This window comes from Uloborus diversus, chromosome 8 (genome assembly GCF_026930045.1).
Source record: "Uloborus diversus isolate 005 chromosome 8, Udiv.v.3.1, whole genome shotgun sequence".
Lineage (NCBI taxonomy): Eukaryota > Metazoa > Arthropoda > Arachnida > Araneae > Uloboridae > Uloborus > Uloborus diversus.
The window spans coordinates 87,081,568-87,094,459 of NC_072738.1; the positions used below are offsets into that span (position 1 = coordinate 87,081,568).

The 12,892-nt window shown below is 30.4% G+C and overlaps 1 protein-coding gene across 1 annotated transcript in view; it reads left to right on the top strand.

The window, feature by feature from the left end:
- LOC129228465 (kinesin-like protein KIF23) overlaps window positions 1-12,892 on the top strand; it is a 146,522-nt gene that overhangs the window by 73,981 nt on the left and 59,649 nt on the right. Inside the window, exons 13-14 of the mRNA XM_054863146.1 lie at window positions 8,254-8,356; window positions 8,472-8,518. Coding sequence (XP_054719121.1) covers window positions 8,254-8,356; window positions 8,472-8,518 — 150 coding nt within the window. The remainder of the gene's footprint in view (window positions 1-8,253; window positions 8,357-8,471; window positions 8,519-12,892) is intronic.

Genomic DNA, 12,892 nt, shown 5'->3' on the forward strand with positions numbered 1-12,892 from the left:
ACAATACACAATTAAACATTCTGCAAAGTATTAAGGATTAGTACAATATATATTTTGATGTCTAATTTTCAGTACAAATTTGTTTATTCAAAAAATAAATTATTCATAATAATTGATAAATATACAAAAAATGAATATTATAAATTATTTTGAAAGACAAATTAAGCATAAAACATTAGAAATTAATAAATATCGTCCAAATATTATCGTTCCATACATTACAAAATTAATATCACTGTTGCTAAGTTAAAAAAAATATATGAATTAATATTTATCCTTCTTTTTAATGGATTATCTTTTTCAAAAGTTTCATCTTCACCTTCAATATTATTGTCAGTTTCTTCGAGATCACCAGCTTCTTCATTTGCTTCCTATTCATTTACTTCCTCTTCCTGCACTTCCTCTTGCTGTATATTGCTCACTGCTATATCTTCTATTAATTCTGATTCGAAATCCTCAAAAGACTTTTTCTAGATTATTGCAGTGATCGTGACAATTTAAGCACAGATTTGTACATTTCAGTTCGTGTTTCTTGCAGCCTCAATTACCTTTGTCGCAAAGGTCGTTGCAACTGCAAGAAATTGATTGCTATAGTTTCACTGGAATTCAACATCAGACAATTTTAGAACTATGTCATTCTGATGGTTTTTCCAGCCCCAGTCAGTTGCTGTTAGTTTGTTACTGAGTCAAATTTGCAATTGATAGTAAGATCGGTAGCAATGCTGCTTTCCTGGGTCTTCCATTGGTGGCAATTTTTTCAATGAAAAAGATTTTTGTATGATACCCTCTTCATATTCTAAAAATCTGAATTTATTTATCGAATCATGTGTTTTTTTGGATTTGTATAAACTTCCTAATTAACTCTGAGCCATTTTTTACAATAATTCTCTTATCAGCATTTTTTTCATAAAAAATTTCCATTAAGGACAACAAATCATCATTGGCTAATAAATTTTTAACAATCATCCTTTTTCCTTTAAAAAAGCTTCAAACTTGAAACAGAACTGTAAAACAAATCTTTGATTTTGCCTGATTCGGGTTTAAAAAAATAAATAACTAAATTATCCAAATTAAGTTGATACAAAAGAACTAAAAGATCAATATCTTGGCCAATAACAACTAAAAAATAATAATGAAAAAATGAAAATCAAAAAAGGACATGTTTTAGTTTTTTCCATTTTTCAAATAATTTTTCCACAGATACATTTTTTTTTTCCTTTCACCATATGAAAGTTGACTTTTCATCGAATAAAAAGACCTCTCTTAAAGTTGAATTAACTAAGGTTTTAACATAGAAAAATTTGATTGAATATTAAGTCTGTTTTTCACTTAAAATATAAAATAAAATCAAAAAATTAATTTTTTTTTTCAAAAAATTTCTGTTTATTTAAGACCCTAAAAGCCACTTTCCAAAAAAAAATTTCATGTAATTCAAACTATTTTTGTAATAGAAAAAAATCATTTTTTTTTTCATTTTTCTCTGTGAAGTTCGCATTTTTTAAAATAAGTTTAAATGTAAAAGCTTAGGTTTTTTTTATTATCTATAATTTTTACATTTATTTATTTATTTATTTTGATAAAACCAATAGTTTTGCCGTAAATAAAAAAAAAAAAACTTTTTTCAACCCCTAAAATCCACCTCCTTCACCCTTACCCAACAAATTCGCTTAAGCACGAATTTTTCCCATCGTTTGTACAAGATTTAAGACCCTTTCATGGTATCAGAATTCTGTATAATTTTTTTGTGATTTTAAGTTATCTGCTCTGGTCTACATGTCATGTGTGCTTTATCAAGCTATTTTATAGCTGTTATCTCATATCCTCAAAGCTGTTGCGTAAGATGACCCTGAATAAAGAAAATTGACTTTTGATGTACATTTGTGAGAATATGATCCATGGTGCAGGCTGTGCCAATGAAAAATTAATGGAGGGAGGATTTTAAAGAGTTTTGATTTTATTAGGGGTGAGTCTTCGTAGCAACCGAGGGAGTGTGAAATTATAATTGGGAGCGGAGGGCATCCATACTTTCCTGTTTGTTTTTACGTAGTAGGCATAACGCTGACTATTGAAACTTAACCTCCTTACAAAAATTTCTGGATCCCCCCATTTCCTCAGAAAGTGCAATATATGTGCACTAAAGAGCCAAAAGTACCTGGATGCTTCAGTTTTTAGTTAATAATCAGTTGACAAGTCACTTTTAGCTTTCAGCTCAAATGCAAAATACAGTAAAATCCCTCTAATGCGGACACTAACGGGACAAATTTTTTTGTCCGCAATATAGTAAGGGATAGGGGTTTAATAATGTTATTTGAATTGGAACTGGGGAATTAAAAATTTTCCGCATAAGAGGGGTGTCCACCTTTGAGAGGTGTCCATTAGGAGGGGTTTCACTATAGTAGTAAATTCTATAAGAAAGGCTAAATTTTTAATGTGCCAATTTTCCTACATTTATTACATTACCGAGATTAACATAAGAGGCATTTTTATCTATAAGGTTATCAACTGCTCCATATTTTGCAGAGTTTTTCTGCAATAACAAATTACAAAGAAGTTATTTTGATTCTCATTTCTCTCCAAAATGCTTGAGAATTTTAAAGCAATTATGTTAATACTTCCAGTAGTTTTTTACACCCTTGGGAAATTAAGTGGTAAATGTTTGTCTTGAGACAGTTCAGGCATGTGTTCCTCATTGTGGAGGTTGATGAACACAGTACAGTGGACGCCAATTAATTGAGTCAGCCGGTTCGATGAATCAAATAATCAAAGCAGAACAAAATCCAGCTTTATTGAATTAGCTGCTTTATTGAATCGGCCGCTTTATGGAATCAAAACGTGGATCCTTTTACAAAAGGTTGTTTCTTGAAATTTGATTGCTTACAGCTTTGATTGCTACAGGAGCATTTCTATGTCATTAGAGCTGTCAGAATCTGTTTTTAACTCATTTGAACAGTTAAAAAACTGATAGACTGATATTACACAAAGATTTTAGTAATAAGGACATTAATAATTTATTTTTTTAACTATGAGCTAAACTAGAAACATAAAGTGTTTCAGAAAAACTTCTGAATCTGAAGCAGGCAAATCTCTACTCATATCTTAAAGTGAATTAGTTTCTAGCCAATGTTAGTTATTCTTTGTACTAAATATTTAAAAAGAAAAATATTAGTTTTTTACTAAAAAATATTATTTTTATGATCTTAATATGCAAAAGCATAAATGCTCTTTATTAGTGTTGCTATTGCATCTTGCATGTTTGAACACGACCTCTAAGAGCAACCAACTTCCATCAATGACCACTTTCTTTGGGAATGGAGTGGTCCCTGGAGAGAAATTTCCATTCACAGTAGACCCTTGTTTTACGTGGAGGTTATGTTCCGCAGAAATGCCGTGTAAATTAAAGCTTAGTAGTAGTATTAAAATCAGGGTTCGTATGCTCCTCCAATACTCCTTCATTTAGGAAAATTTTTTGACGGGCTCTTCAAACTCCTTCATTTTGGTTTTAACTCCTGTTTTTTAATTCAAGACTACGTAATCTTCCTCTATGACAATCATTTTAAATGCTTTGATCACCAACTGTTAACTTTGTCACGAGAGAAAGGGGGGGGGGAAGCAGCTTTGCTCACGGTCGCAGTTGAGAAAGAAAAATAAACATTGAATGTGGGGAAACATACTATGATATTCAATCAAGTTCATTCTTGAACTCATGTTGGCCGAAAATTTATTTTGTCTCATTTTGATGCCCTCAAAAGTGTCCTCAGCTTGCCAGGCTGTTGTCTTCTCTATGTTTTGTATGTATCTATAATCTTATAGGCTTATTTTTTCACATTTTATGATTATTGCTTTTCCCCCCACCGTTCTCAGCAACGAAAGTCAGTTGATCTAGATATTATTTAAATATTTTAAAATACATAAATAGATGTACTAAAAAGTGGTTGTGTTAAAAAAAAAACAATCTTTTCGTAAGTAGCAGTTTTGACATGGTAAAAATAGTCATCCACACTAGTGATATCATGCCTTGAGAGGGTGACAATAGCAAAGGCGCCCATATAGGGGGCAAGGGGGAACTTGAGCCCCCCCCCCCCTTTGAAATGAGAGCTTCCTTGCTTTTAGTGCTTTTTTCATTGCAAAAATGCATTTAAAAAATTTTTTCCACCCATTAATGAATAAGTTATTGAAAATATCAAATTTTAATATCTCTAATCTGTACTGAAATCAGTTTCCATGGGTTAAATATTCTGCTAAACCATGGGGAAAATTTTTGAGCCCCCCCCCCCTTAAAATTTTAGATATGGGTGCCCTTGGACAATAGTGATATCACAGTCATCACATAATATATTATTTTAGAACTGGACTTGCACGTTCTATATTTTGCCACACCCACTCAAAAAGTATAATTCAATTGCATATAAGTTCGTTTCAACCACTCATACAAAATCATTATTAAACTTGTCAGAGTTTATCTTAATTTGTTGAAGGCTTTGGAAAATAAAGTTTTAATCGGGCGATATAACAAAGAAGTAGGAAATTCTAAAACTTAAAAAAAAAAAGGATTTACTGAAAAACGAAGCTTTACTTCTATGAACGAAAATACTGTCAAGCTAAATAGATTATTAGATACACTGTTGGCACCAAAGGGCAGTACTTTTATAAAGTAAATTTATTTTTGAAAACTTTGTAATGAATCATTCATTCTTTGTCCAATTTATTAATATTCTGCCCCATTTATTACTAAAGTAAAACCTGTCTAAGTAGACTACTTTTTTCAGGCACGGAATTTGCCCTTATCATATAAATCAACCTCTGTAAGTTGACCACTAAAGTAGTGCACCGCAGGTGGTTAGCTTACACAGGTTTCACAGTATTGTGCTCTGTTTATTAAATATTTATTAATTTAAACATCTATATATTGCATTCACTATTTTTACCTTACTCAAATTAAAAAGAAAAATAAGAATAGTTATTAGTTTTTGTACTATGCGCTGATGTTTTTTTAGTCACAAGTAAATGTTTTGATAAGGTAGTGGCATTCACATAATAGCTTTGCCAATACCCATTGCAGAAAATTGGCAAATAGTACTGTTCTTTTTGTGTAACAAGGTCATGAAAATTTTTATGAAGTCATGAAAAAGTCTTGGAAAGTCATGGAATTTTTTCATCCAAATAGAGTATGAACCCTGTCAAATATGTTGATAAAAAGTGTGATATTTATGGACAGCTTAAACTTTTTACTCCTTCATTTTATTTCTGAAATTGAGTATAAACCCTGTCTATAGATGAAAAAATACTTCATTCTAATAATAGATTAGCATACTCTCAATACCACGAAGTTTCCAAGGTGACAAGGTTATATCAGGCTCATAGTCCTCCTATATTTCCTATATTTTCACAATTTGTCAGATATTATCCTATAATTCCTATATTTTCTCACTAACTCCTATATTTTCTTCATTAGATGTTAAATTCTACCCAAAAATGCGAAAACTTTTGATCAATTTTTCTTCTTCTTTCTCTCCTGCGCTGTGCATTCTTACATTTTTAATGCTGGCATTTGTACTAAATTTCTGTTTGATTATTCTTATGAAATGTACAAAATAGGTGGTTTTACTTACAACTTTAAACTTGTGTTCAATTAATTCCTTTTCTTTCAATGAGTTTACTTTGTAATTTTAATAGTATAACATGTTAACTTTAAGTGTACTGCTGTAAAGGTTTTGACAGCTTTTAATTTTGTCACATATAATCTTACATGTAGTTGAAATGACCGGCTGTACGTTTGTTTTCGAAAATGGTACGTACAGATTTTGGTACTAATTCAAATTTGGGTGCTTCAAATTTTTCAAAGCTTGTAGCTCGCTGAAAAATGTAACTATCTCAGTGAAAAAAGTGTCATTTTATAGGATTTTGTCTGCTTTTTTCAAATGTGTACTTTTTTTCTATGTAGATTTTCCGAAGATTTCAGAATTCGTTCTTCTCAGAAATTTGTTTTTTTTTTTTTTTTTGGCTTAATTTATTTTATCTACTATGTTAGGGTTACAAATTGGAGAGGATAATAGATGGATCTATGCTCCACTTATGCTTTCTAACACCCCCTTTCGTTTCGCAGATTAGGTAAAATTCACCCTTGATTCATGTGTGTGCATATAAATACAAACATTAACTGTAAGTTATGGATAATGCCGTTACAGTGAGCGGCAGGTATTTGAATCAGTCACTTTAATGAATTAATTCCTCAAAAGTGAAATGAAATCCAGTTTTAACATTAAAAAATTGCAGAATATTTGAGTCAAACTTGCCGCTTAAATGAATCAAGCCTATGAGACTGACCATTTCCCAAAAACGTGATGCATTAGCGCAGTCTTTTTTTCTTTGCATTCGTTTAGAAAAATTAGTTTCTTTTTCTGTAAATAGTGAAACAATTGGGGAGGCAGAGTGTAGCACACTTTTTGTAATGATTTTCTCATGATATGTCCAACAAAACCAGTGAGATGAGAGAAACATGAAGTTGAATGGACTTTTCAACTTTTCATCGTTAGTGTTAGCATTGAAGCAATGAGGTGCCAATATTGAGAACTATGGGTAGATTTATGACATTGAAAAAAGAATGTCAAATTAATTATTACCTAGTTTTAGCAATCAATAAGAGATGTATTTTCCGAAGTACGTAAGCTAAAATCTGAATTTTAAATAATCAGAGAATGGATCATTTGGCGGTACACTTCTTATGATATCTCGTTTGACTGAAAATTTAATAAAGTTCTCGGAAATTGTATGGTGAATTCCACATTTAAAAAAAAAAGGAAAGAAAAAAAAACACGCACAAACAATTTTGCTTAATTGAATCAAAGTTGTCTTAAACGAGCAGGATTAATATAAGTAACCATGGGTACAAAAATTCATTTGCTCTCACTTCTGTGACTGTTTTCATTGCTATGACTTCATGAATTCTGGAATTGTATTGATACTGGCTCTCTGTTTTTTATTTTTTTTTAAGGCTCCAAACATACTAGATGCTATACGTTTTTGAAATTCCTATTGTTTTTCTATCAAACTCCTATATTTTTCCTTTTAAATTCCTATGTATTTTGCTACCAAACTCCTATATATTTTGCTATCTAACTCCTATATTTTTGTTGTTAAACTCCTATATATTTCTTCTCACTTGCTATGAGCCCTGTTATATTCATAATAAAATCGATAGTTAAAAACAAGTGGAAACATGTAATGAAAGTTGAAAAAAGTCTTAATACGATAACAAAAATTTTAATTTTTAAAATGAGCCAAGAATAATAGAGAGTTAAGAATAAAAAATAACCCTGATGTGAAGTGACAAAATGCAGTGATTTACCAAGTTGCAAAATGGTTTATAACTGAGTTTCAAGCCCTCTGGGGACACAAGAAGTTGGACAAAGGATTGCACCTTCCCTGTGTCTCTAAAGAGGTTTTTTGTTTAATGTGTACTTTTACCTGATACCTATGCACAATGTGTATAAAGAAAACATGAATTAACTTAGTGTTGATAAGAAGGAGCTGGTTATGATATTCTTTTGGCAGCAGTTAATTATTGTTCTTTGTAGCTCTTTGAGGTGCATTAACGCTTCAATGATCACTTGTGTTACTTCCACAACAGGATCTTCCTTCTCATACAAATCAGAAAGATCATTTGCTATCGTCAAAGAATGACTCTAAATTTTCAATGTGAAAGCTTTTGGCTGTGTGTCATCAATGTTGGTATTCTCATCGGTTTCGTTCTCTTTTGTCTCTTCTAAAAGCTCTTCTTCCAGTGAAGAAGAGCTTGGAATTGTGCAACTTTAATAACTTGACTTCCAGCTCTGAAACCAGTCGCAAAAAATGTCTCCAGTGGCCCAAATTTGCTTATTAGCATAGTAAAAAGCAGTTTATTGCGTGTTAACTTCAATCTCGACAGTTTAGATTTTGAAAGAGTGATTTTTTTTTTCAGATGGGCAATGCCGCATCCGGGTAAAAAAAGAAACTTATCCACGTAAAATAAAATGTGTCAAATCTTAAACCCATATAATCAAATCTGCATAAAATGAAGGTCTACTGTATCTCCAGTGCTTTAAGAGTTATCTTGTCAAATAAAAGGTCAATACGACAACTTTACACATGAATGAGTTAGATGCGAGATAGAAAATCATAAAGAATGTTCATTCAAAACAAGACTTTCTCTTGTCTGCTGATTTAACTGCAAAAATAATTTCAGTAAATTAATGATTTTATTATTTTGACATTTAGATACAATCTTTTGAAGATGAATCAGTTTACATAAATTTAATAGAGTTTCTCCTTGCAAGAGCTACTCGAAGAAACATGTTTGTTCAGGACTTGCATAGGAGACGTAAGTTATCTCCCTTTTTGTCTCTTATCATAGATTATAAACACATCTTGCTATGTTTTTTATTACTGAAAGCTAAGCACTGTTTTTCATTTCCCAAAACAGAAGATGACTTTAGAAAAAATTTTGATTGCTATTGATAAAGAAAATGTTCAGCTCAAACAGGTATCTACATTTCTTTTCTTTCTTTTTTTTTATCTGTTGTATGGAAGTTCTAAATTTGTTTTTAAAGGTTTCAAGTCTTTCTCAGTTATGTCAGCCTCATGCTGGTATGTTGTAAAACACTTTCAATAAAATAATTTTTGATTTAACACTAGAAAAACTGAAATGGCTATATACATAGAGAGCTGGAAGGTGTCATTGTGACCCCTTTAACATTTTGTGTGCTTTTTTTTTTTTTTTTTGAGTGAGGTAATATGTCTAAATGAAATGAGTTAATATGTCCTCTAATGAAATAAAAATAGAATTTATAATCTTTTTCATATTTCAAAACGTAAAATTTGAAAAAACACCAGTGATTAAAATTTAATCATAATCTTGCTGAAAATTTGAGAAAGCAGGCTGTCTGCACACCAAGAAAGTCATGGATTTTGACTATGATTGATAATGGTAGTAGAAAATTATGATTTTCATCAAAAAAATGTTGAAAAAATTATGGAAAATTGCACCTGGTCATGGATTTTGAATTCAAGAACATACATACTTATCGAATTCTACAGGTTAGGTGCCAAATTTACGAATCTTAGTCATTTCTTATGCTTTTACGAGGCAGTCCCAATTTTTCATGCATTTCGAAATCCGATTACTTCCGCTTCTATACCACTCTCTTGTTTTTCTTTACTATGTGATTCTACCATTTGGACACTTAAAATTATGTGTTTAGCATTATTGTTAAACCTTCTTATATGCCTAGTTGTGTAATTTAGGACTTGTAGACTACTCATTTTGCCACTCTCATTTGACTCGAAAATTTTAAGCCAGTTGCACCCAGGTTGATTCAGGAGCCTCATATCATTGTTTTTCAGCAGCGTTTTAATAAAGATTTTAGAGAATAAAATTCTTCTAAAGAATTAATCATGGATTTTTAAAAGGTCGATAAAATACAGAAATTGTGGAATTTTCATGGTAAATTTGAAAAAGTCTGAAAATGTTGTAAAAATCACAAATTTAGGAACTTTTTCAATATTTGTAGCCTATTCTAAAACTTTGGTGACAATATACCTGGTAATGTTTTTTAAGTTAATTATCAAACACTTTTATTTAATACAGGGATGAGATTTTTCCGCCTTTCTCTGTTGACTTCTTTCTCTGTTGACTTTTAAAACCACCCTCCTTTTTTGCCATTTTCAGTCCACATTTTTCTTAAAAGTCTGAAGATATTCCGATTTTTCTTAATTTTCGATCCCTGTTTTCTTATTCTTTCTATCCCCCCCCCCCCCCGTCAAATCTTTATTCTCCACAATATCAGCTGAAAACTTATGTTTGAGTAGCATGCCAACAACGTCAAATATGTGCTCTGCCGAAAACATCACGCCTTGTTTGAGATTGCAATCTTTTTGCATCCTGAAAATATTTCAATCCCTTTTGATTTTGGAAAGTTTTTTACCATATGCTTCCTTATATCTGCTTATTTTTTTTTTAAATTGAAATAATATTTTTCTTTCTTAAATTTATTTTAGAAAAAATGCAAAGGTCAATCAAAAAAATGTGGTTTGGCTCCCATTGTGTCGGATTTTAATGAAACTTGGCATGGTTACTTTTTTAAATGTATTTAAGAAAGTGTATAGAATATTTATGATGAATCTCAAATGGTTCAGGCTTTACATCCAGTTAAAATTTTTTGGATTTCATGATCTTTATGATTAAATGAGGCAAATGCAAGTTGTTCTTTTAATCCTGAAATATTATTATGGAGTTTTTAAAATCAAATTTTGAGTTTCAATGCAAAGAAAAAGGATTTGTTTTTTTTTTTTAATTCTTGCTCTGAAAAATATGTTCTACCACATAAGGAAAAATTCTGATTTTTCACCCTGTTGTAATTTTTTACTTTACAAACAAACTTAATTTTAAAACTTACATTCTCATTTTCAACACTATTAATTCTAATAAGTTTCATTAAAAAGATAATTTGCTCAAAAAAAAAAAAAGACATTGAGTGAAAATTTATGTAGAAATAAAAAAACTTGCAAAAAATGGTGCAATGCAGCAAATTTGTACAAATAGGATGTTAGTAACAAATGAAAAGCCTAATAACAAAACCACAGTTAAATATATTGCCAAAAAGAGATTCAAGTTCTTTGCTTTCAATTGTCCCCTACTCCAATTTATAACAACTTTAATATACAGTAGAGTCTCAAAATCCGAGGTAATTGGGGTTCGCCCCAGCTCGGATTACTGAAAACTCGTATTATCTGAAAATTTCTTTGGACTACCTAAGGACTTGCACTCTTTAATTCCTTACGCTATGAAAAGGAAATATTGTTGTCTCCTCCAAAAATGTATCTCACAAATACCAACATAAATGTATGTTTTTATTAACCCTAAACGAATTTTGATGTCTACACGTTCTTTTGTGCAAAGTTGCAGGCAACCAAAAACTACCCTGTTTTCGTCCTCAAATAAGTATTGACGAGTTTTGTCATGACATTTGTTTTTATGCGTGAGCGTACATATGTACCTAACCAAGTTATTTTTTGTATCAACCAATTTCCTACTTTCTCCAAGGCTTACTTAATCCATCGCTAAGTCAAAGAATATTTCATGTCGCTTGGCAAATGTTATTGACATAAACCTTTCAATTTCTTTTTATTACCATATTGTATATTGTTAGGAAAGTTCTACATTGCAAAATATTTAAATTTTCAGATAAAAACATATTTGTCTATAAAAAAAAGTGTACCTTAAAAATAATAACAAAGCACCTCGGATTAAGCGGAACCTCAGATTTTTGAGACTCGAATATTTGAGACTTTACTGTACAACTTAATTTCTAACTACAGCAATTCTCATTTTCCTGATCTCTTATACAACTGAAATTTCAGAAATGAATACTATGCTTTAAGAACAATGTGTGCTGTGTATTAATTGCTGCCTAATTATTTCAAACATAATCAATATGGGGAAATAATTGTTACCTTTGATACTGGTGTCATTTTTTTATTTTTGAATATCATGTCTTCCAGTGGTAATTTTGATGTTGTTTTGGACATCATCCCTTTTCCGCATGATTTTATGATTTTTTTTTTAATTTCCTCCTTTTTACTCTCCGACCACTCTCATCCCGGTAATACAGTAAAACCCCTCTGATGTGGACACTAGCGGGAGAAATTTTTTTGTCTACAATTGAACGGTGTCCACAGGACGGGTTCAATAATGTTATTGGAATCAGGCATTGGAATCAGGGAATTAAAAATTGTTTGCATAAGAGGGGTGTCCATTAGGAGGGGTTTCTAGTGTATTTTATTTTTTCTTATTTATTTATTGGAAGCTTAATTTTAATCATTACGAAATAATTCCTATTGAGATTTTTCACAAACTACTAGCTTTAAAAAAATAATAAGTTTTGAATTCATTATTTGTTTATAATATAAAATATTTATTTAAAGAAAATTAAAAAGAAATAAAAATGAAGCTTAAATGTTTTGCTGTTCGCCAGTAGTTTTACATCGTTATTACTGCATGTTTGAAGCTTCTTTTATTTCAAAAAAATTCAGAGAAAAAATTATAAATTCATTTGCATGGAAATTCTTATCAATATAAAAGTTTTGTTTGACTTATTGTAGTTCAAAAAATATTTTAAAAAATTTTTAGATTTATTAATGTGTGTCCTTTTGCTGCAAAATGATTAAGTTGAAACTCTGTAATTATTTTATGTGTATCACTAGTCGTTGTGGCATAAATTGTTTTTTAGTTATAAAAGTAGCTGAGAGCTAATTACATTTTACTTTAATTTGAATTTTTAGAAACATAGATCAGATGGTTGCAATTTAATTCTCACAAAATACTAATTTAGATATTCCGGTGAAAAATTAATGTTTTTTTCTGTAAAAATTGCATCTGTGAGTGATGAAAAGTTATGAACAGAAGTCATGGGAAGTCATGGATTTAAAAACACGAAATGCAGCAGATACCCTGAAAAAATTTATATGCATTTTCATGTTTACAACATTTTTATTTCTACTCTTATATTTTCATTCATTGTATACCTGAGAACATACAATTTTATACTTACTTACGAACAGTTTTTTTGTGTTAAATGATAAATTGTATTTTCAAATGTTTCCAAAATAAATTTTTTAGTTTAATTTTATTGACAGTTTGCTTGAATTAAATCTGATATGATTAATGATTCAAAATATCTGTTTTGACTTGGCATGTTTTTTATTGCTTTTACCCTTATGACAACATGAATTAAATAGTGATTACACCTAAAGTCACTTCAGATTCAAATTGTTTTGCAATGCAAAACATTTCAAATCCAAAAGTTTCTCAGAAATTGGAAATGTGACCAACTCAACCCAGTTAAAAAAATTTAAAACT